The sequence below is a fragment of the Scomber japonicus genome, chromosome 5, assembly GCF_027409825.1.
Source record: "Scomber japonicus isolate fScoJap1 chromosome 5, fScoJap1.pri, whole genome shotgun sequence".
NCBI classification, from domain to species: Eukaryota; Metazoa; Chordata; class Actinopteri; order Scombriformes; family Scombridae; genus Scomber; species Scomber japonicus.
The window spans coordinates 30,936,824-30,961,646 of NC_070582.1; the positions used below are offsets into that span (position 1 = coordinate 30,936,824).

The window sequence follows — 24,823 nt, forward strand, 5'->3', positions numbered from 1 at the left end:
TAATCATGAAATGAGAGATTCAATTTTTCCACCAAACAATTTACCCAACTGAACCCTGTCTGTGCAGCACGTAAGACTGATACAAACTATCGTACTGACACTATATGAGGGAAATGTTGCAATTAAATCAACAATAATGACACACACACAGCAGCGTTTGTGTATATACTCAATATGCATTATTTATACATTATATCCAATATGCACGGTTCTTTAAAAAAAACAAACCCTATCAAAGTAAGGAGATTTTACTCAGCTGCTTTTTAAATTTTTGCACATGATGCTGGTACAGTACTGGTCTGCTTATACAGCACTGGTCAAAATTTCATAATCTAAACTTTGTGTTTACCTTCTATAACAAATCAAAACGTTCATTGGTTAAATTAAGACTAAATCAATGCAAGCTAGTTTGTGAGCATGCAACGGCTATAATCGACCAGCGTCTGTCTGCTGTCACCTTCCAGACCAGCTTGACAACATTTGCACAAGTCAGAGCTGAAGAGCAGAAACCCCCTCTGAGTGTTATAGGAGAACATGTCTGTCATATATGTGTCTTACAGTATGTATGTTGTAATCAAGAAAGACAAATTATTCTTGTGTGATACTGAAATTGTTATTTTTAATAATAAAAAAAATCAACAATGTGTAAGACCATATTCCAGTCAATTTATTTCTGTTTTTAAATGGGTATGTATATGTAAATATGTTGATGTATTACTGTATGTGTACATCAATGACAATGACAATGCTCACTGTCACAATTGATACGATAAACATGGTTGATCGTATTGTGGAGAGGAATACCGTACTGTGTGAAGAAGAATAATAATTTTGAGACAAGTAACTCTGCAGTTCTTTGTGTTAGCGAGTCAATGAAAATATTGCTTGAAGTATTGAAAGGTTTGTTGTGGTACTATTGGATGCTGTAAAAACCAGGGAGCATATCACAAAATTATAATTATAACTGCTCAATAAATGGAATCAATTGACTGTCATTTTCAGAAATTAGGGATACAAGATAACTGTAACACTCATGATTCCATAGCCCCCTTCAGACTGGATTAAAATGTGAGGAGGAGATTGATAATAACATTAATATTTGAGTTGTCATTTCTATTTCCACACACATATGGGCACATCAGTACCAATAAAGACAGACTTCAAAAAACTCACCTTTAACCTGTTCCTTCAGCTGTTACACAGAACAGAGGAAACACTCTTTGAGTACAATCCCTTAGAGATACGTTTTAAAATACACATGTAAAAGTATAGGGGGGGGCAATGAGTGCACTACAAAGCACTGGATATTTGGGACTGTAATTAGTACCAGGGTATGGGAAGAAAGATTGCATATGTGTACTCCAGATGAACATAAATCACTGATCAGTGGATGATATATTAAAATCAGCCAACGTCCCATTGAGAATTAATTCCTGTCTCAATGGGGCCTTATGTAACCTTTTATTTTTATTGCAGTACAAGCAGAAAAAAAGCCAAGTAAGAATGAAAGTGCAAGAGCGGGTGTCCCACTGGTGTACATTTAGAAAGATTATATCCAAAGTATACAAAAAGTGCAGTTTAAAAGTTCATAGCCAGATTCACTCTAAAGGAGCTTGAAGGGTCCAGTCTCGTACTGTAGAAGTGACATAACGTTTCCAGTCCCAAGGCCATTACGTAAAAAGGTTCGAACAGAGCAGACTTCAAGCCAAGTAGGAGTGGTCCAACCTGGAAGCTGTAATGATGCCAAGCTGATAGTAAAGTTTCTTCAATCATCCTGAGAAAGAAACAAAGTAAAAGAAAATCAGCCTTCTCTAGTTTCGGTTTGTCCCAGGCATAACCTGCTCTGTATGGACTCTGAACAGTTGCGACCGCAGAGGGATTCTGTTCCCCTGCTTTCACTGTCAGGTCAAATCACAGTTTATGGGTTGTTTTCCATATCCCATTCAAGTATCACATGCACACGGAGGTTAACGGGGTGTATAAAATAACTGTCAACATGAAGAGTGACCTCATTTCCTGTACTTTCTGATCACATTGAAGTTGTGGCGTACACGTGGAGCCCCTTGAACCCCCCCCCCCTTTTTTAAAACAATATAAAAAAATGCTCTGCTTTGAAGAATAATGTGTGTCTAATATTGTCTTTTCACAATAAAAGTATTACCTGTTAAAATCCTTAAAATGACATCTAGTGATAGTTCAAGTTTCTACATCACACTTGTGGAAGTTGCATACTGGACTATGACTATGACTTTGACTATGCTCCAAAGTAATTGCACTGAGGAACTTTCCACCTTTAGCAGATGATTGTGAAAATAAACTCTACACATACATCCTTACCCACAATACCTTCCTACAACATTAGGGGTGTTAATGACGAAGGTTTTATTTTAGATATAGAAGTTAACCTCACCCATTCATCCTCCTCTGCCGCCTCTCCTTCCGCCTTGGGCTTCTGTGGGCCGCCTGCTTCTGCTTTGTTGGCCATAATCTTGTCTGTCCATGACGCTCCGACCTTTCCATCTCCAGCAAAGTTACACTTAGTCACCGTACCACCGTCCACTTTAGCTAAGGAGACTGCAAGTGCACAATGAAGTTTATTTATATGGAATCTTTCAGGAGCAGACGTCACAAAGTGAAAAGACAAACACAAAAAAAAAGACAGAAAATATAGTCATAACAAGACACATGAGGAAGATGCAATGAGGTGTTCACAGGCAGTTTCAAAGAAAAGGCCACAATCACAAAAAACCACAGTTTCCTTTATTTATAGCTTGGAGCAAAGTACAGCTACTAAAAATGATCTCAAGAAACCTAAATTGGATTCTCAATTTAATGGGAAGCCAGTGAAAAAAAACATCAGTGACTTGGCGAAAAACTTTTAGACCACGTGTAACCAATGAATGTCTTGCTACAGTAGTCTACACAGTATAAGGGTGCATCAACAATAAGATCTGGGAAATTATATGTCATCCCATTTGGGCAGTTGTGTAATATTGACAATTTTGTGACATTTTGAGGATTAAACTAAATGTTAAGTTGAATATCATCAATAGCAATATAATTGAAAACTACTTTTTGGCTGCCAAAGGTATAAAAACATAGGACCCAGAACAGAACCTTGGGGCTCACAACAAAACAACTATTCATTTAAAAATGCTATAAAATGAGCATCACTTCCGTAAGATCTTCAAAGCTGCATTAATTAATATTTCCAACAGTACCAATAGATCAGATTACTTGATAATGTGAGAGGGTTCACTTGTAGTTATGAAGCCACAGGAAATGATCACTGTACTCATCAGTTCTCCTCAGTTTTAGCCATTATCAGCTTATTATTTTGGTTTTCTGGCACGCACCTTTAATGTTTAGATATATTCTCAACATCATTGTTTTACTGTCATTGCTTTGTGTGCAATAAGTCAACTGTTTGCTAACATAACATTTTCTATATCAACTTTACAATGTGACAATATGTCAATGTTACTGCATTTAATGTCTTGTTAGAAATGCACAACACAGTAAACAGTGACATTTGAATTCTTAAAGGACCATACTCGTGGCTCTGGATGTTGTAATCAATAAAGTACATAGTGCAGACTTAACAAGATCCATCTATTTGTCTACCAAAGCACGAGGCAAAAGTACCTGCAAACATCATTTTTAGAATGCAGATTACTGTAATATTGTCTTTATTTGCAAAATGTCTATAAAAAACTACGTTAGATGGATGTGGCTGAAAATAGCAGCGCAACCTGATAATAAATGATTAGTTCTTTACACAATTTGTCAAGATGTCATATAGCCTAGAGATATGACGAACTAACACTTTTTGTAACAGACATTCATGGTTCCCAGAAGATCAATCAATCAATCTTTATTTGTATAGAGCCAAATCACAACAAAAGTCATCTCAAGGCACTAAACACATAGAGCGGGTCTATACCGTACTCCTTCACTTAGTTTAAAGAGACCCAACATTCCCACATGAGCAAGCACTTGGTGACAGTGGAAAGGAAAAATTCCCCTTTAACGGGAAAGGCCATCTGCCTCGACCGGTTGGGGTTGAGTGAGAGGGCAAAGGAGAAATAAAGAGGAGAGAGAGAAAGGAGAGGAAAGAGCAGCACATTGAAAATCAACGATTTCACGACAAAAATCAAGTATGAATCCCAATGACTTTGATTTTTTTCAAGTTGAACTTAAATGTTGTGCAATACTTTGATATAACATCTATAAAACTAATGACGTTACTTAATCAAGATGATGAACACACAGTATAAACTCTATCCTACCTGCTAACATCAGCACACTAACCTTATCATAATGACTAAGTTAACATGCTGATGTGTCAAAGTATGTTCTCACAGAGCTGCTGGGGTGGCTCTAGATAATAGGCGTTGTTTTTACTCTCCACGGGATTGTGAACCAAAAATCCCATGACGTCATAATGAATACTGAGTCAAAATGTGTAAACATAGAGACTGTGAATAGACCAAAGCACTCCGCTCAACTCAAAACCGACTATTGAATATCAAAGGGACTGAATGAATCTTCTGAAGTATTAGAGGGTTCAAACTCTGGTCATTTCCCTTGAGGTTACTTATGACACTGTGAAAGCAGGCTAGAAAAATACAATTCACCCTTAATTTCATTCACCCCACGCTGCCATCGAGGTCAGCGATAGGACAGACTTAATCGATGTGAAGACCATGGAAAAGGACCCTCTGGCTTTGAAAAACAAGCTTGTCTTTAGGACTTTGAAAATAAATTAAAGAGCTCTAGCAAAATATTGTACTGCATTTATCCCCTGACAAAGATCCACTTGAGGCTACTTGTTTTTTTTAATGGGTAGCCTGAAGCAGAAAGCAGGGTTCAGGACAGTTCAGGTCAGTATTCTGACATATGTGCACTTTATGTTTTTCAATACCAGATATGTGGAATCAGCTTCGGCGTGTTAACACAGACTCACATATGAAAGGACTGTTTCCTCTGGTCTTCAGCCGTACGTCCTGTCCGGTCTCCAGCTCTATGTTGTCCATCTCTGACTCTGGGTACCAGAAGGCCCAGGTCCCACTGGGTCTGTGCTTGTCAGTTATCTTCACCAGCTCAGCTTTGTTCACCATTGCTGACAGCTGCTGCTCAGACAGAATGTCTGACTCTCCTTTAGCTTCTACCTCTGCATGGACAGAAAATACACATACCACCATGTTAGTAGGAATCAGGAACCCTAACCCTAACCCGCTCCCAGAATGCAGATTCACTTGTGATTCCTACTATCCCCAAAAGTACTATGGGAGGCAGAGTCATCAACTATCAGGCTCATGTGGAACCATCTTCCAGTTTGGGTCCAGGAGACAGATACCCTCTCTGTTTGATGGAAGGATTAAAACTTTCCTTTTTGATAAAGTTTACAAGGAGGACTAACCCTGGTTTGTCTTGGACCAGCTCCAGTTATTCATGTTTTTGTTATTCCAAAGAAATGAAGAGTTCTGTGCAGTCACAGTCGAACATGGGTCTCTGCAAAACATCAACTGCAGTTCCCTCAACTCTTTAACAGCCTCTCACAAAGTCTTTGTCCAACTATTACAAAATTGGGAGTTTAATTGCAGTCCAAAAATGTCTTACATCAGAGGACGGACGTCAAGGGAAACTATGACCTGATCATTGTAACTATTTAAAAACATTCAAATAAACCTACTTGGCCATTCTCACGTCCTGACAACACAATCCAGATGGAATTAAGTTTGGGGGCAAAAAAAGAAATATTCAAACATAAATTCAATTTGTTTGTTGTGCTCCACTTACTGTAGGAGGACATGAGAAAGCCAGTGTTGACCTTTCCAGTGTCACTGAAGTTTGGCTCAATCTCCTTCCCACTGGCATCAAACTTCCTCTGATGGATGCGACCGGGTTTGATGTACAGCACATAGAAACGGACCTACCATAAAAAAACAACAACCCAACGTTTTGTTTGTTTAGTCTGTCAAAAATGCAAACAGTGATATGGATTTCCACCAGGAGATCTCAAGTTCAACATGACCCAACACAGGAGAAAGGAGTTTGTTTTAAAACCAAAACAGAGCTGAATGTTTCTGTTGGCAGATGGTGTAATAGGGCCTGTTAATTCCGTTAAGTCAAATCTGAGGAGAGGAACAAACAAGTACGGGTGATTCCTTACTTTTAAAAACATTTTGCATCTAAATTTAATTCAAAGTGTTACTTATTTAAATGGACACTAGTACATATTAACTGTATGTTGGGCTGAAAGACCCAACAATCCTGTTTCTTAACTGAAGTAAAATATAGTTAGGTACATTTATATTTGGACATTGACACGTTTGGCTATTTTACCTGTTTACCTTAACATAGTTGTATAATGAATATGGGCTTAAAGTGCAGACTCAGCTTTAATTTGAGGGTATTCACATCCAAATTGGAGGAAGGGTGTAGAAATAACAGCTTTTTAATATGTAACCCTGTCTTTCTAAAGGAACCCAATGTAGTTGGACAATGGACTCAAAAGCTGTTTCATGGACAGGTGTAGGCAATTCCTTTGTTATGTCATCATCAATTAAGCAGATTGAAGGTCTGGCGTTGATTCCAGAGGCCTGTACTACGAAGCTGGATTAACACACCCAGGATATCTCTCCGTTACCTGGGTTGATTTACCCAGACATTCGCAATCATGATAAGCGGTACTACGAAGCTGGTTATCAACTTGGTAATTTAACCCAGGGTTTTCCAATCTGGATCTCTGTGCTCACATAAAGGGGAGGTGTTTGCAGCGTCTGACCAATCGCAAATGAGAAACCCTGCAGAGCAGACTACTTTACCATGGAGAAGCAGACAATTATTCTTCAACAATATGAAGAATTCAAACACATCATCCAGGCCAAAAGCAACATTGTTGATGCAGCAAAAGCCAGGAAGGAATGCTGGCAGAAAATTGCCCACATTAAGTTAGTTTAATATTCAACATTCATTTGACATTCAAAATACAAACCTATTATGCGCTTTAACTATTTGAGTGAATGATGTCAAACTAGCTGTATAACATACAGACTAATATCCCTCATGTGCCACAAGGATTCTTTTTTAAATATATATTTTTACAATTTAAATATATTAATAAAATTATGCTTTTCTGCACTTTTGCAGCGATTACTCTCAAGATGTTCTTATTGAGACTTTCTGTCAGGTTTCCTGACACAAGTTCTGAAATTGGAGGTTATTTATTTATTGTATATGTAAAAAATTGAAGAAAAGATATATTTGAAAGATAAGCCTGGTTGCACATGAGGGACATTAGTCTGAATGTCATACAGTTGGATTGACATCATTCACTCAAATGGCTGAAGCGCATAATAGGTTTGTATTTTGAATGTTGAATATTAAACTAACTTAATGTCGCTTGAAAATCATTCTGTACCTTTCGTATAGGATGTCATCGGGGACATCTACAGGATTGCATCTACCTAAAAACACTTATCCAGAACATAACCTGCTCCGGAGCAGGTTAGCTGTTCAGCATAAGTTACCATGGTGATTTACCCCGGTAAGAAGTGAACCAGCGTCGTAGGACAGAAAACCCAGGGTTAACCCTGAAGTTACCTCGATAAGAGAAAATCCAGCTTCGTGGTACAGGCCTCAGGTGTGGTGATAGCATTTGGAAGCTGTTCTTGTGAACCCACAACATGTGGTCAAAGGAGCTCTCAATGCAGGTGAAACAAAAAAAAATCCATCAAAGAGATCAAGATAACAGTAGGAGATTCCAAATCAACAGTTTAGTACATTCTGTGAAAAAAAAGCACTGGTAACACAAAAAGGCCTGGACATCCATGGAAGACAATAGTGGTGGATGATAGCAGGATCCCCTCAATGGTAAATATAAACCACTTAATAACATCCAGTCAAGTGAAGAACACTCTCCAGGAGGTAGACATATTTATATCCAAGTCTTCCATAAAGAGAAGACTTCACCAGGGGGTTCACCTCAAGGTGCAAACAATTCATAAACCCCCAAGAATATAAAGGCCAGATTTAAAAAATATCTAAAAAAAGACAACCCAGTTCAAGAACAGCATTCTTTAGACGGACAAAACTAAGATGAAGGTGTACCACAATGATGGGAAGAAAAAACATGTGGAGAAGGCTTGGAAGGACTGATGATCCAAAGCATACACACCATCTGTGAAACAAGGTGATGGCACTGTGTAACTAGTGTTTATTGATGATGTGACAGAAGACAAAAGCATCTGGATGAACTCAACAGTGTACAGGGATATAATGTTTGCACAAATTTGGCCAAATTCAGCAAATTTGATTGAGTCTCACTTTACAGTACAGATGGACAATGATCCAAAACACACTAGAATATTCTGCAATGGCCAAGTCAGTCATTTGATCTCAAGTTGATAGAGTATGCATTTCACTTGCTGAAGACAAAACTTGAAAGACCCGCAAACAACAACTGAAGACAGCTGCAGTAAAGGCCTGGCAAAGCCTCACAAAGGAGGACGCCCAGTGTTTGACAATACCCATGGGTTCCAGACTTCAGGCAATCATTGCCTGCGTGCAAAGGATTCTCAACAAAGTAATCGTACATAAAAATGGTTGCAATTCCTAACATTGCAATTAAACCCCTTGAATTAAAGTTGAAAGTCTGAGCTTCAATTGCTTAATTGTTTAATTTCATATCCATTGTGGTGGTGTACAGAGCCACAATTATGAAAACTATGTCATGTCCAAATATTTATGGACCTAGTAGTAGTTAGTCATCTGAAACAGTATAATGAAAACTCAAATACAATGAAATTGTTTTCAAACAGATGCATCACAGAGTTTCTTGGTGAGAGAGAAGAAAGTGCCATACTCATAGAACCCTGCCTGGCTTTGTGTTGTGTTAGACTGAACTTCAATACCTTCTGATTGTTGACATCAGTGACTGCATGTCTGGAGAGATCCAGAAGTTTTCCTTCTAGAAGAACTCCCTGACCACTGTGTGGAAAATATTACATATTAAAATGATTCAACTTCTATTTGAAACAGCGCATTTTGTTGTTTATAGTAAACCAATGTGCAACACATCAATTGTTTTCTTCTACCTTGTGTTCAGACTTAAGGATGGAGACCTGCCAACCAAACTCCATTAAAAAAACCCACTTTGTCAAACTGAACAACATAAAGGTCTATTCTTTAAAACACAACAACTGTAGGCTATCTGACGTTTTCATGACAATTTAATGCTTATTGAATATTCATTTGAATGTCACAAATATAAGGAATAATTACTGAAAAGTGATGGTTTGAGCTAGCTTTTTTTTCAATGGAGTTTGGTATTGTTTCGGTGACAGTTACTGAAAATGAATTCATCAAAATACTTTAACTCTTGAAGTATTTGAACTAGACTTCAATCATTTAAGCTCCTACCTTTCATACGCAGAGGGAGACCACACACGGTCAAATCTGTCATTGTGTACTGGTTTGTTTAGTAAAGACGTGTTGTGATATATTCGGCTCATCTTTCATAAAAATATATTGTAACTTTTCCAGTCTGCGAGATTTTTCCTGTTCCTGACTTCCTGTTTCTACTGTCATGTAGCCGCCTCAGAGAGGTGCGCTCGCTTTTCAGACGGCGAGTGCCGACGGCGGCACAGCTGTGCAAGAGCTAATGATGTTTGTGGTCATTCAGGTCAACTGTATAACACGCATATAGTTTACAGATCAGAATTTAAATAGCCTAGTGCATACGTGGAAATTAAGAATATATGAGAAAATAATGATATGAAATGCAAAATGCAATGAATTTGTATGCTGCCTGCACTGTGCACTGTTGTTAAAGGACAAGTTCACATTTTTTCAAAAGTGTCTTAAAACAGTTGTGTCCATATGAACAGTATAAGAGGTTTTCCTTGCAGTAATCATTCCTCCTGTTCATACTAGACATTAAAAGATCTCCTTCAAATGTGCTTTCAATGGAAATGATGGAGGGAAAAATCCAGTGTGTCCACACAGTCATTTAAAAGTAGATGTGAAGCCTATTTGAGGCCCATAAACACTTGTGTAAACACTACAATGGAATTCACATCAGAATAATAACATATTTCCTACATATATTATTAGTTAGGGCAAAACTCTTTGTTTTTGATTTTGCTAACTGGCCACTGGCTGTAGCTTCATATATGACAAAATATACGAGAGCCATCAATCTTCTCATCTGAGCTTGGCAAGAAAGTCTACAACTACTGCATTTATTTTGAAATGTTACACTATTATTTAAAGATACTCAGTATCCAGTGATTTATAGTGTGAGAGTGATTTCTCAATACTTTTTAATCCCATGCTGTCCATATACATCGTGTATAATTTGATCACAGCTTTGTCTGTGCAGTGAATAAGTTTTAAAGGCCCTGCACAACCCCACAGGTGTTTTCACTTACCCTGATGAGTCTTCTGGGGAACTAGGATGGGCGTTCTGTGAGATCACCAAACTGTATGAGCTATTGAGAATCATAAAAGGTGTAATTTGTCCCGCCTGCCAAATTACCAGGAGAGTCAGGGAAACGTCATTTGAGCACATTCTGTATATTTCCACAGTCCTGAGAAGAGCTCTAATCAGCCAAAATAATTAAAGTCACTCAAGTGGATTTACAGCAATATGAGTGTACAGGGCCTTAACATTACAATGAAACAATGTGAATGATTAGACAAGGGTGAAACAAATAACAAAAAACACCTTACTGCATGTTTAACCATAATAGTTTATGTTTTGTGGTAGTACTGGTAAAGTAGTATACTCTTAATTTATTCATGTACCATTCTAAAAAGTCCATAAATACAGTATAAAATACAACAAAGTTTAGGTTGGTATAGCATGGATCTGTAGAATCTGTAGCAGGTTTCATACACAAGACTTCTGCATCTCTGTATGAGAGGTTTAACTCATGTCCTTCTGACTCGTTTGGCACCTCGGTGGGTTTCCTCTGCCTCTGGCTTCTCTCTGCGAGGGTCTGTAGATAGAGAGGGTTTGGATTTCAGAGCTTGTTTTGTGTTTAGAGACTTCAGTGGTCTGGTGGGAGGTCCAGAGTACAGATCATGAGCGTGGGCTGCAGGGCTACATCCTGTTCCAGAGGTCTTGCTGCTTTGGGAGCTTCCTCCTGGGCTTGGATCACAAGGTTTAATTTGTTGCTCAGAAGAACCTATTATCAGTGGAATGGTCACATTACAGGTATTCGATGAGGCCAGGTCCAGTTTGGAAGTCTGCATTTTAAAAAACAAATCAGAAAAGACTCAGACTCTTGTGCAATGCATTGACAGATGAGACTCATTTCTGCATATGGAGTCCAGGTGCACTGTTTTGAGAAATAAATCTTCCTTACTGCCCTTATGACTCAAGTCCCTCAGCTCATCAGAGTCAATGACTTTAAATCAGGATGTGATCATACATAATAGATTTGTTCTGAACAATGAGTTTGCCTGTGACCTCAAATGATACTGAACATCTCATGTTGAAAAACACTACACTGCCCAGAGTATAGCCTGTAATTCACTGTACGCACTGTGATATAAGGTATTGGTCTGTGATGAATTTGTGTATCAAATTCCCTTGTCTACTTCAATCAGTTATGTCCTACATTTCCAAGAATGCCTTTCAGTAAAGCCCATGAGAACTTTCGTCCATCCTCCAATGTTTATATATTTGCTTATTTAATCAAAGGTTGCTGGAGCATACCCCAACCAAAAGTCACCAAGTAAGAGAAACACTTAGAAAAGCCCAACAGTATTTTGTAGTTTGTGGTGATAATGTACTGAGAAAAATATTTAAAAAAAAAACATCATTAGCTCTCTTAAAAATTACCACTGACTTGGTTTTGTCAAATTTGTATTTAATAGTATTTTACTCATGAGATACCCAACAAGTGTACTGAATAACAGTATGGTCAACATATTCTACATCTCTTGTGGCTGCATTGTATTCTCATCTACTGAATCTGCTGCTGTTGTTTTACAAAGTTGTCTTCCTGCCTATTTTATAATATGTATGACTAGGGTAAGGGTATTGAACATCATTACATGTCAAACATATGGGGGGGGGGGGGGGTGTGTACTTCATTCAAGGAGTCGAACAGCTACATCAGATTATGTTTTTTGTATCTCTGAACAGAGATCTCTCAAATGATGATGTTCACCTTCTCAGACGAGTCGTCTCCTTCATTCTTCAGGAAAGTTGGGTTGCTCTCCTCATTGATACCTGGGAAGACAATAGTTGATGGTTGCCTGTAGTAAGCAGACCTTAAATTAAAATTATTTTTTCATGCTCAACATAAAATCTGACATAATCTCTACCAGAGGAGTAGCGGCCTAGTTGGATGTTGAGCCAGATATTTCGTCGTTGAGTCCATCCCCCTGGAGCCTCAACCTCGTACAGACGCTCTCCATGCTGCTCGTGCAGCTGCAGGAACCTCCTGCACACTGAGCACACAGGAGACACAATTACATCACCTGTCAATGAGTTGGAGTGGAGGATCATGATGAGGAATGCAGAGTATGAGCATAACACACATACCACATTGACATCACATGCCTCTAAATACTTGAAATGCTGTTCAGATACTACCTGGGATCTCTGTTGGGGGTTGTAGGCAAGTATGGGATAGTTTTATTTAAGGAAAAAACCCAAAACTAGGATGGGAGAAGGGCAAAACTTCCTCAGTTTTAGCGTCTAGACAGTTAGATATTTGATCTGTTATGAAACATAAATACATCATGGCTGCGTCTGAACATTTCTTAGTAATTGCGTTAGTTATTCCCATGTGGCAGTCAGTGCAATTGTAACAACCACTGATTGGAAATATGTAATCTCCTGCCAAATATGGCAAATCATCTGACAAGCACCTCCCTTAGATAAGAAATGAAGGAAGGAAACAAGAATGTAATTAAAACAAACTGTTTTTTTGTTTTTTTTTTAGGAAAAGATTAACTGAGCTGACCTGCCACCATGCTGGGTGATAGTGGAGCGCTGACCCCCAGCACCTCCTCTCTGGAGAAGGAGGAGCAGAAATCATCAAGCATCTGAAGGCCAAAGCCTCTCCTCCTCCAGCTCCTCCTCACCAGCACTGTGTCCAGAACAGGCAGCAAGTAGCACTGACTGCTCCAGCTGTCACACAGACTGCCTGAAACATTAGCAGTGGAAGAGTTACTGTTTGAAAAAATGTTAGCCACAGTAAGTATTTCAGTCTGCTCTGGTACACAGTACAAGCAGTGCTGGATTTTAAAAGGCCAAAACCAGACAATATTTGAGCATTAAAAAATAAGACAATTATATACTGCCCTTTTTTTGCATTTACAGCTATAATCCATCTGATTTTCATAAAATCAAACCCCAATTTCTGAAACTTTATGGCCAGATTTTTTCTGCAATAGCCGTTTAATGTGTTTACATTCAGTAGTTACCTTTGTACAGTAGTTTTCATTGTTAGTGGTGGAGTCTGCCATTACTGCACTGGATTCAAGTTGCATGTAACTCAGTGTGGTTTCATCTGTCTACTGTTTATTCTCTTTTCACTGTATCCCATCTGTGTTGAGTTAGTGCTAATGGAAAGCCACTAACTTTCTGCCAGTAACTTACTGCCACTGCTTCACATTAAGAGTGTTCATCTGGCGCAACATGAAGTGGCTTACTGCGGTTAGTGCCAATAGCAATCATTCATCAAAAATGCATTTACAAAACAAGACAACTGTCATTTTGAGTATTTTTTTTTGATGGCGCATAAACAGAATAACCCTTCAGCAACCAGTGACCAACTTGACTATGACTGCTACTGTATTGTTGTAGTTTCCTTATAGTGACACCCATAAACTATGTCAACTTTTGCATGTGGAATGTCTCTTAATCTAACAGGTGTCAAAATGTTTTTCTTAATTTTTTTTTACACCACTTGGGGACAGAAAAACTCCTAAAACATCCTCACCCAACCCAAAACAAGCTAACAGACATGTAGCCCTGATGTAATGGTGATAAATGTAAATGATGTATACATATGTAAATCATCTGAGGACAGGTTTGTGGACATTGTTTTAACATGTGGTTGTATTTTTTGTTGGTTGAGGCAGATTTACTTTACTGTGAAGGGGAGGTAACTAAACATGTGGTACATAGATTTCATCTTTTTTGAGAAACAAATATCGATGTTGACTGCACTAAGGCAAGATTTACATTTCATTCTCCTCCTCTATTGTACCTTTTTGTTTGATAGTGTAAAAGCCAACAGCCTGGCCGTCTCTCCACAGTAATTTGCAACTCTCTGTGCGGGGGTGTAGGGTGAACAACAACTCTTCCTGTAAAGGCCTCTCCACTACCTGACTGAGCAGGAACACAATCACCCTCTCCATAATGGTCTGCACCTGGGAAAAAAATACCCAGAATTAGAAGGCTCAGCAGGGTGGATGAAAACAAACAATAAACAGACAAGTAAACACACACAGTTCTGATAAAAAAGAAATATGGTGAATAAATAAAATAGTATCTTTACGATTTGTACTATATTTAGATTACTATTGCTAATATATCGGGGTTAAGTCTTGTAGTTTTTGAATTCTTAAACCAACACTGTTGTTCAACGAATTGACTGGGCTTTATTCAAATATGCAATGTTAAGTTTAACGACTTCATACCAGAAGTGATAGGAATTCAGTTGTTTCATTTGGAATTGGAGACCTGAGAGCTGCCATGGTTGCAGTTACAGCTGAACGTTATATGTTGTACATAGTGTATGATGTTAATATTAAAATCACAATTTCACTATGTGCATTTTTTCAAATTACAAGAGCTAAGTTTACATACAAGAGCTAAGAACTTCCATAAATAACTGACATTAATGTAATGTCTGTATCTGAATATAACTTCATTCAGTAATGTCAACAATGTGTAATAGCTACAGAAATGTAAGCTAAACTGGTAGAAAACTGGGACCATTTTTTTAGTATTTCTCTGAATGACTGGTTTTTAAAAAAAGTACCTCAATAAAGCACATAAGAATAAAAAAATATTATTATTATCTTGGGATAATATGATTAATTTCCTCAAGATAATTAACTTATCATGAAAATACTACGTTGTTTTCCAAAGATAAGACATTTCATTTGTGATTTTGAGCTGATGGTAAAGCAAAACAAATCATTGCAACCATGGCAGCTTTTGGCTTCCATACAAAGGGCCTTAAAACTTAAGTGTTAAGTAACTGACTTGTTGACATGAGTAATCATCTATAAGTTAATCCTCAGGTCTGAACTCTGACTCATCTTTGTTCAAATCAGGATCAATAAATGTGGCTCCATGCAACATGCTGACCAACCAATAGTCATGGAAGAGGAAACTATAGGATACACTGCTAAAATTTTGGGATGGGCATAGTGACTCATTAATGGACAGTATCAGACTACCGTGTGGTATATAATTCAAGGCTTAAAAGCTGCCCTCTGAGTCATATACTTGCTTATAGGGCTCGTCCGGGATTTGAACCCGGGACCTCTCGCACCCGAAGCGAGAATCATACCCCTAGACCAACGAGCCCACACAATGGGCTATTATTTGCTTGCCAATGTACAAACACCTACACTTTGGTGAAAAAAATACTGTACGTATTACATAATTTGGCATCAGTCTTCTGTGAGCATGGATTGGCCATAGTGAGTATCTTCCGTGTTTTTCTCAAGAGCACAGAGAAAAAAAACTTCCCCAATCACAAAGGAAAAGACTCTGTAGATTGTGGGAGGAAACCTAGCTGAAATGTACTGCAACTGAGTCTAAAGTAACACACTTCCTTGTCCTTATCTTCTGACATTTTATAGACTAAATAATTAATAGAGACAACTGACAGATTCATCAGTTATGAAAGTAATCAATTGTTGGAGACCTTTCTTCTTGTACAATGTTATAACTTTTCAGCACCTGGAATTTAGTAAATTTCCATTCTTTCCACACTTATGAACCCTGATCTGTTTATCATTGTTTGGTAGTGATGTTGCCATAAAAACCGACTAACACAGACTAAACACACTAGGAAAGCCAGGTTACCGACACCAAGCCACTCCTAGATTTGCTGGAGGTTCGTAAAACTTCGTCCACGCACCACCATTTCCCATGCAGGTGTAAAGCCACCACTGGAAGGTAGAGAAGAAGCAGTCAGAAGGAGTCTACAGTATCTACAGTGTCTTTGTGCATATATGAGTGTGTAGTTCCAGACCTTGTGTTAGATGATCAGGAGGGTGAAGCGCCAACACTGAAAATTCAGACTGGTCATCTTCAAACACCCGCAACCATCTTACGTTATTTGGTGTTATTGCGACCTGAGTAGGATGACAGGAAAACCACTTCATGAACATCTGCAAACACTGTACTAAATACTTCCCGGCAAAATGTTTATATTTTACAGGAGACATCTCAACGGCCAAAATACTAACCTCATTCCTACAACTAATGTCAAAAGTATTTGAACATTGTGGATACATATGCTGAAATATGTATCAAGACAGTAAAAAACATCGTCATGAATATATGGGTAGGGACATCCAGTTTATGATAGTACCTTTGAGTTCTGTGATGACTGAAACCACTCATCATCATGACGCCTGGACTCCAAAGAAGACAAGTACTGTTCAGCTGCTGATGTCAGGTCAGAGTCATCCACAGCTGGAAGGTCTACAGGGTACATGGCCCTCCCTGTGGCAATACAGCTGTTTAAGGGACAGTTACACGTTTACAATGGTTTAAAAAATATCAACAAGCAACAAACATGCCCTATTACTTTATGGATGTAATGACTCTAGTAGTGATTGGGTTGCACTATTAAACAATCACCTCCAACTGACTGTATTTTGTCCAGTTTTCTCTTACAAAATAAATTCTTTCCACCAGACTCCGTTTAAATTTCTAGCAGTTTAAACTTGCCTTGCTACTACTAACACGCATTATAAAATAGTAAATGAATTATGATCTGTAGAAAGCTGTTACTTCCTTGTGGTAAATTCGGCACATGAGTTACAGTAAATAACGCAGGTGAACCTTTTTAAATTAAACATTAACTTTCAGGTCACAGTCCATTCAAGGGTGGATAGTTGCGTGTGAAACAGGATGTTTCAATTCAAACTGATTGAGCCATTTGAGTGTATTATCGTTAGCAACATATTTGAACTTAATAAGTTACTTTTGGTGGTTCATAATATGTTTTTAAGTGATTATAAGTTGAGAGGTTACGCTATTTACATGACTGACAACATTTGCCACTACAAGCTGTTTGCACTTTGGACTGCCAACAAAAACAAGTTATCACGTAAGCATTCCACCTCAACAGCTCCAGTTGGTATACTTACTTTAAGACGTCGGTCGCAATGTGTATGGTCGAGTCTCACACAGACATTTGGCTCCACCTGTAACTTCCTTAAATGTCACTTTAAATCCACCTGGACATGTCATTTCTTTGACTTGCACCGCCACCCTCTGGCAGAAGAGAGGCATTACATCAACCTGACCCTCTGCATGCTTCGTCAATTCCGGAAAAATAGAAGTTAACAAAATAAGAGACATCGGCATGATAATCTCTCATCAATTCTTTCCACTTTGTGGTACAATGCAATGTAATGATTGGAATCAATAAATTAGAATATTATTAGAATAAAAAAGCGTATGTGATGGATCACATAAATATCATCAAACAAGAAGTTGTGGTCTCAAATTGTTACTGAAGTCTTGGTTACTACTTATATGAAAGAACACACAAAAGCATAGTCAAAAGGACCAAATGATACTGTGTCACCTGGTTGGTCTCAGTCTGAACTTTGGCTGCAGAATTGTGAAAAGGTGTAGCTCCACCATAGTCTGCATGAGAAGCCTTAAGTATTTTTGACAAGAGGATATGGGAGTAACGTAATATGCAGGAAATAAATGTGCACCAGCTTTTACAAACTGTCTGTGACATGTCATGGAAATGTTTGATTGATGTCTAAATCAAGTGTCAAACTAATTTTAGTGCGGGGCAACATACAGCCCACTTTGCTCTCAAGGAAGCCGGACCAGTGCAATCATTGCATAATAACATACAGATAAAATATAATATATATAAAATGTAATATAACTTCACTATGATAAACCATCTATTAAAAAAACAGATGATCAGCCTGAGATGTCTAAAGAAAAATGTTTATGTCTCAGTCTTTTGCAGATTATTTTGCACAGAAGCTGCTGATTGACAACATTTTGCACAATGCTTAATATATGAACGGTTTAAATATGACCACAATATGTATTTATTGTTTTTCTCAGAGAATTGTATTCAGGTCAGGGTGGAAAAAACCTCTGAGACAATGCATTTGACATGAAGTAGGCTCCTCGCAGTTTAATTTGCTCCTGAAATCTGGCATCCAGTGGGCCGGATTAGACCCCTTGGTGGGCCAGGTCTGGCCCATGGGATCTATGTTTGACAACCCTGGTCTAAATAATGTTGGAAGCTGAGGTCAGCATTAACAGCATAACATCACAGAGGTTTAGGAACTGCTTAATGAGTTAAAGAAAAAAAACAACAGAAAATATACTGTAAATAAGCTTGATTAAATTGTAAGGTGAATTAACTAACATTTATCCCGAGTGTACCAAAATATAACTTTTCCATTTAAATGTAGTGAGGTTCTTGTTACTCTTTACAATGAAACATTTATTCTGAAAAGAATTGAACGGAAGCCATCTTTAATGTTGTACTCTTCATTTGCTAAACATCGGGCATTAGTTGATAATGGTGCTGGGTCTGACAGCGAGCCGGCAGCTGTTGTCTCTTCAACATTGCTTCGTGCTATGTCGCAACATAAAGTCAGGAATTGGCGCCAGAGTAAGTGTTTTTAAAAAAACAACTCATTGTTGTCTTGAAGTGATTTGATATAGGAGGTCACGTCACGTGTTGCGGCAGCAGGTTGAAGGATTCATGTTTGTCGCTTTCTTTTATACAGTCTATGGTTTGTAGTAGAGACTGACGGAGACTGTTTCTGCTGTGTCTTACCTTATGGAGTTATTAACATATAAACAACCCAGCAAAATATCAAAGTACGCAACGTATAGCATTTTGGACAGACCTGCTATCTTACTTGTTGTTGTATGAACATTTTATAACATTACAAATTATTAATTTTAAAATGTTAGAAAATTAGCAGTTTTCTTTTTGAGGGGTGGTACTTTACTTGATCTTCTGTATATGATGAACATTTAAATCTGGCAAACCTTAAGTTTAATGTTAATGTAAACTGTGCAATCTACTGACCTCATGATGACCTCTTCACTTGCTGGTTGCTGTTAGGGGTCAAATAACCTTAAGTTACACGAATGGCGTTAGTACTTAACTTACAAAAATGTCTGTTCACCTTGTTGGATACTTGCATATAAATTTGCAAAACAAAGAACAAGCTACAATGGTTGGGCATTGAACCCAGAGGCCTTGGGCTTGCACTACGAAGCTGGATTAACATACCCAGGATATCTCTCCATTACCTGGGTTGATTTACCCAGACATTCACAATCTAGGATAAACGGTACTACGAAGCTGGTTATCAACTCGGTAATTGAACCCAGAGTTTTCCAATCAGGATCACTGCGCACTCACATAAGTGATCCCGATTGGAATACCCTGGGTTAAATTACATAGTTGATAACCAGTTTAGTAGTACGGCTTATCCAGATTGCGAATGTCTGGGTAAATCAACCCAGGTAAGGGAGAGATATCCTGGGTATGTTAATCCAGTTTCGTAGTACAGGCCTCTGGTCTCCCGTATGGCAGGTATAAAGTCTACCTCAGGACAACTAATACAGAATGTATTGCCCAAAGTTTGTATGTATTCTCCTATGTATGTATTAGCTAATTTACATCAGATCATATCAATTTACTGACAAGCATATATAGGATATAAATCCTAAGAAGGACAACTGATTAATAATGATTTCCTGAAGCTAAATCCAGCAGTGGATATAAGAACGTAAGACGGAGAGGCGAAAATCCAAAACCAGAAACTGGTTACCAGTTACATCCACAGGTAGCATGCATTGTGGCAGGCTTTGCGTGGCAGTTACGATATATAATTTGCTGCATTATTTTATTTGTGTAAGGGACTATGCTTGAAATGTGTAGTTTCTGTTGATATACTGAATACTGATTTTGGGCTGCGTGACTTGAAGCGATGGTTTGGCGTAATTTCGACCTAGCGTCATATGCACCATGAGGTCTATCTAAACACCACCTCAGCCGTTTATTTTCATTTGGTTGGAAAATAGTGGAGTTAGAGCCATCAGCCGAATGGCTTAGTACAGGCGCTAACGGGACCACCAGTGTATCTGGTAAATTACCCCACTGCTGTAAACATTGTCGAAATATCGCGCGATCACTGAAATACCGTGTGGTCTCGCAAGACATCCGGTGCATATGACGCCATCGCCTTAAGTCAGGATGGCCGAGCGGTCCAAGGCGCTGCGTTCAGGTCGCAGTCTCCTCTGGAGGCGTGGGTTTGAATCCCACTTCTGACACTGGTGTTTTAGATTGACATTGGACCCTGTAATCCAGACACCCCATGCATCGATATTCCAAGAATTTGCCATTAGTTGGTGAGTTGTCTATCTGTCACGTTCTAGACAGTACACGTTTAGCAGATCAGGAGGATGTTTATCACTCGAATCCCAATTCTGACACTGGTGTTTTAGATTGACATTGGACCCTGTAATCCAGACACCCCATGCATTGATATTCCAAGAATTTGCCATTAGTTGGTGAGTTGTCTATCTGTCACGTTCTAGACAGTACACGTTTAGCAGAGCAGGAGGATGTTTATCACTCGAATCCCATTTCTGACACTGGTGTTTTAGATTGACATTGGACCCTGTAATCCAGACACCCCATGCATCGATATTCCAAGAATTTGCCATTAGTTGGTGAGTTGTCTATCTGTCACGTTCTAGACAGTACAAGTTTAGCAGAGCAGGAGGATGTTTATCACTCACAGCTCAGTGACAACTCTATACTTTAAAAAGTGTCCTCTGTTGCCAAAGTAAAAGCCTTTTCTGCAAGACATAACCTCAGAACTGCCCTGCCGTCCAATTGACGTGCCATAACTCACCCACGCAGCAGTCCTCGTTAGTATAGTGGACAGTATCTCCGCCTGTCACGCGGAAGACCGGGGTTCGATTCCCCGACGGGGAGAGTCGAGTTTTCAAGCAGCTGCCGATAATTTGCCAGGACAGACCAAAGCGGCACATCGTCCACATCGTGCATGCCCGTCCAAACGAGAAGCAATTCAAAAGAAGACATAAGCAAGTTCTCAGATGATGTGAAGCACAAACCTTTGCGTCGATGCGTCCTAATTACCAGTCATTTGAGACAGCACAGTTTGATTCCATTACTCAAAGTGAACACAAAATTCAGAGTGTTTCCGCCCGGTTTCCGCCAATGCTCCATCACCGAGTGCAATACGGAATGACGCGCTGGCAAGGTGAAGACACATCTGCTAGAAGATTGCTGGTGTAATCTTGTAAGCTCTGAGAAGGTCATTTCACCTCCTCAGAGGCTTTGTAGTGGACCAACTGGTGTGCAATGGGGAAAAAATTGGCAGGGGAAAGCAATGAGTACAGTAGCAAGAAGGTCCAGGAGCTACGGCGACTGGCTGACTAGCATTCACCCAATTAGATGAGGTAGCGGTCAGCTCAGCACCAACAGCAGTTCATCGACTGCTTTGCAGTGTGATTGATGCAATGAATTGTTGCAGTATCTGCAGTTACTATCCATAGCTAACACTGCTCCTGCTGTCATACGATGAACAGTGAAAATTTGCTGCTGCATTGGCCGGGAATCGAACCCGGGCCTCCCGCGTGGCAGGCGAGAATTCTACCACTGAACCACCAATGCTTGACGACCTCGCCAAATGTGGACTGACACGGTGTCAGGATGAACTTGACTTGTTTGCAGCAACAGCAATTTTGCCCTGAACTTCTTGTCTTGGGCGCGACTGAAGTACTGGCACACAAAATGCAGTTGGGCTGCGTGACTTAAGTCAGGATGGCCGAGCGGTCCAAGGCGCTGCGTTCAGGTCGCAGTCTCCTCTGGAGGCGTGGGTTCGAATCCCACTTCTGACACTGGTGTTTTAGATTGACATTGGACCCTGTAATCCAGACACCCCATGCATCGATATTCCAAGAATTTGCCATTAGTTGGTGAGTTGTCTATCTGTCACGTTCTAGACAGTACACGTTTAGCAGAGCAGGACGATGTTTATCACTCGAATCCCAATTCTGACACTGGTGTTTTAGATTGACATTGGACCCTGTAATCCAGACACCCCATGCATCGATATTCCAAGAATTTGCCATTAGTTGGTGAGTTGTCTATCTGTCACGTTCTAGACAGTACACGTTTAGCAGAGCAGGAGGATGTTTATCACTCGAATCCCAATTCTGACACTGGTGTTTTAGATTGACATTGGACCCTGTAATCCAGACACCCCATGCATCGATATTCCAAGAATTTGCCATTAGTTGGTGAGTTGTCTATCTGTCACGTTCTACACAGTACAAGTTTAGCAGAGCAGGAGGATGTTTATCACTCACAGCTCAGTGACAACTCTATACTTTAAAAAGTGTCCTCTGTTGCCAAAGTAAAAGCCTTTTCTGCAAGACATAACCTCAGAACTGCCCTGCCGTCCAATTGACGTGCCATAACTCACCCACGCAGCAGTCCTCGTTAGTATAGTGGACAGTATCTCCGCCTGTCACGCGGAAGACCGGGGTTCGATTCCCCGACGGGGAGAGTAGAGTTTTCAAGCAGCTGCCGATAATTTGCCAGGACAGACCAAAGCGGCACATCGTCCACATCGTGCATGCCCGTCCAAACGAGAAGCAATTCAAAAGAAGACATAAGCAAGTTCTCAGATGATGTGGAGCACAAACCTTTGCGTCGATGCGTCCTAATTACCAGTCATTTGAGACAGCACAGTTTGATTCCATTACTCAGAGTGAACACAAAATTCAGAGTGTTTCCGCCAATGCTCCATCACCGAGTGCAATACGGAATGACGCGCTGGCAAGGTGAAGACACATCTGCTAGAAGATTGCTGGTGTAATCTTGTAAGCTCTGAGAAGGTCATTTCACCTCCTCAGAGGCTTTGTAGTGGACCAACTGGTGTGCAATGGGGAAAAAATTGGCAGGGGAAAGCAATGAGTACAGTAGCAAGAAGGTCCAGGAGCTACGGCGACTGGCTGACTAGCATTCACCCAATTAGATGAGGTAGCGGTCAGCTCAGCACCAACAGCAGTTCATCGACTGCTTTGCAGTGTGATTGATGCAATGAATTGTTGCAGTATCTGCAGTTACTATCCATAGCTAACACTGCTCCTGCTGTCATACGATGAACAGTGAAAATTTGCTGCTGCATTGGCCGGGAATCGAACCCGGGCCTCCCGCGTGGCAGGCGAGAATTCTACCACTGAACCACCAATGCTTGACGACCTCGCCAAATGTGGACTGACACGGTGTCAGGATGAACTTGACTTGTTTGCAGCAACAGCAATTTTGCCCTGAACTTCTTGTCTTGGGCGCGACTGAAGTACTGGCACACAAAATGCAGTTGGGCTGCGTGACTTAAGTCAGGATGGCCGAGCGGTCCAAGGCGCTGCGTTCAGGTCGCAGTCTCCTCTGGAGGCGTGGGTTCGAATCCCACTTCTGACACTGGTGTTTTAGATTGACATTGGACCCTGTAATCCAGACACCCCATGCATCGATATTCCAAGAATTTGCCATTAGTTGGTGAGTTGTCTATCTGTCACGTTCTAGACAGTACACGTTTAGCAGAGCAGGAGGATGTTTATCACTCGAATCCCAATTCTGACACTGGTGTTTTAGATTGACATTGGACCCTGTAATCCAGACACCCCATGCATCGATATTCCAAGAATTTGCCATTAGTTGGTGAGTTGTCTATCTGTCACGTTCTACACAGTACAAGTTTAGCAGAGCAGGAGGATGTTTATCACTCACAGCTCAGTGACAACTCTATACTTTAAAAAGTGTCCTCTGTTGCCAAAGTAAAAGCCTTTTCTGCAAGACATAACCTCAGAACTGCCCTGCCGTCCAATTGACGTGCCATAACTCACCCACGCAGCAGTCCTCGTTAGTATAGTGGACAGTATCTCCGCCTGTCACGCGGAAGACCGGGGTTCGATTCCCCGACGGGGAGAGTAGAGTTTTCAAGCAGCTGCCGATAATTTGCCAGGACAGACCAAAGCGGCACATCGTCCACATCGTGCATGCCCGTCCAAACGAGAAGCAATTCAAAAGAAGACATAAGCAAGTTCTCAGATGATGTGGAGCACAAACCTTTGCGTCGATGCGTCCTAATTACCAGTCATTTGAGACAGCACAGTTTGATTCCATTACTCAGAGTGAACACAAAATTCAGAGTGTTTCCGCCAATGCTCCATCACCGAGTGCAATACGGAATGACGCGCTGGCAAGGTGAAGACACATCTGCTAGAAGATTGCTGGTGTAATCTTGTAAGCTCTGAGAAGGTCATTTCACCTCCTCAGAGGCTTTGTAGTGGACCAACTGGTGTGCAATGGGGAAAAAATTGGCAGGGGAAAGCAATGAGTACAGTAGCAAGAAGGTCCAGGAGCTACGGCGACTGGCTGACTAGCATTCACCCAATTAGATCAGGTAGCGGTCAGCTCAGCACCAACAGCAGTTCATCGACTGCTTTGCAGTGTGATTGATGCAATGAATTGTTGCAGTATCTGCAGTTACTATCCATAGC

General features: G+C 40.0%; 3 protein-coding genes and 9 non-coding genes across 12 annotated transcripts in view; 7 read left to right on the forward strand and 5 right to left on the reverse strand.

Moving 5' to 3' along the window:
• Positions 1-1,637: 1,637 nt before the first annotated feature.
• On the reverse strand, positions 1,638-9,587 carry arpin (actin related protein 2/3 complex inhibitor). Its single transcript, XM_053318675.1, has 6 exons — positions 9,427-9,587; positions 8,919-8,994; positions 5,803-5,935; positions 4,967-5,173; positions 2,411-2,574; positions 1,638-1,774 (listed from the first exon to the last, which is right to left on the reverse strand). Exons 1-6 carry the CDS (start codon positions 9,516-9,518, stop codon positions 1,766-1,768), a joined length of 681 nt encoding a protein of 226 aa, XP_053174650.1. The 5' UTR covers positions 9,519-9,587; the 3' UTR covers positions 1,638-1,765.
• A 1,157-nt stretch (positions 9,588-10,744) lies between these two features.
• On the reverse strand, positions 10,745-17,399 carry fam169b (family with sequence similarity 169 member B). Its single transcript, XM_053319655.1, has 9 exons — positions 17,368-17,399; positions 16,584-16,731; positions 16,242-16,344; positions 16,073-16,158; positions 14,238-14,400; positions 12,987-13,169; positions 12,343-12,468; positions 12,186-12,247; positions 10,745-11,256 (listed from the first exon to the last, which is right to left on the reverse strand). The coding sequence occupies exons 2-9, from the start codon at positions 16,707-16,709 to the stop codon at positions 10,939-10,941; spliced, it is 1,167 nt and encodes a 388-aa protein (XP_053175630.1). The 5' UTR covers positions 16,710-16,731; positions 17,368-17,399; the 3' UTR covers positions 10,745-10,938.
• trnap-cgg (transfer RNA proline (anticodon CGG)) lies at positions 15,497-15,568 on the reverse strand. The gene has a single exon. It is a non-coding gene; the product is annotated as a tRNA-Pro (tRNA).
• A 1,366-nt stretch (positions 17,400-18,765) lies between the features above and the next one.
• The window catches only part of ldhd (lactate dehydrogenase D), a 98,826-nt gene continuing 92,768 nt past the window's right edge, over positions 18,766-24,823 (forward strand). Inside the window, exon 1 of the mRNA XM_053319034.1 lies at positions 18,766-18,875. Within this exon, the coding sequence (XP_053175009.1) occupies positions 18,783-18,875 (93 nt within the window). The 5' untranslated portion in view covers positions 18,766-18,782. The remainder of the gene's footprint in view (positions 18,876-24,823) is intronic.
• On the forward strand, positions 20,472-20,554 carry trnal-cag (transfer RNA leucine (anticodon CAG)). Its single transcript has one exon. It is a non-coding gene; the product is annotated as a tRNA-Leu (tRNA).
• trnad-guc (transfer RNA aspartic acid (anticodon GUC)) lies at positions 21,153-21,224 on the forward strand. Its single transcript has one exon. It is a non-coding gene; the product is annotated as a tRNA-Asp (tRNA).
• Positions 21,856-21,926, reverse strand: trnag-gcc (transfer RNA glycine (anticodon GCC)). Its single transcript has one exon. It is a non-coding gene; the product is annotated as a tRNA-Gly (tRNA).
• trnal-cag (transfer RNA leucine (anticodon CAG)) lies at positions 22,071-22,153 on the forward strand. Its single transcript has one exon. It is a non-coding gene; the product is annotated as a tRNA-Leu (tRNA).
• Positions 22,752-22,823, forward strand: trnad-guc (transfer RNA aspartic acid (anticodon GUC)). The gene has a single exon. It is a non-coding gene; the product is annotated as a tRNA-Asp (tRNA).
• trnag-gcc (transfer RNA glycine (anticodon GCC)) lies at positions 23,444-23,514 on the reverse strand. The gene has a single exon. It is a non-coding gene; the product is annotated as a tRNA-Gly (tRNA).
• Positions 23,659-23,741, forward strand: trnal-cag (transfer RNA leucine (anticodon CAG)). Its single transcript has one exon. It is a non-coding gene; the product is annotated as a tRNA-Leu (tRNA).
• Positions 24,178-24,249, forward strand: trnad-guc (transfer RNA aspartic acid (anticodon GUC)). Its single transcript has one exon. It is a non-coding gene; the product is annotated as a tRNA-Asp (tRNA).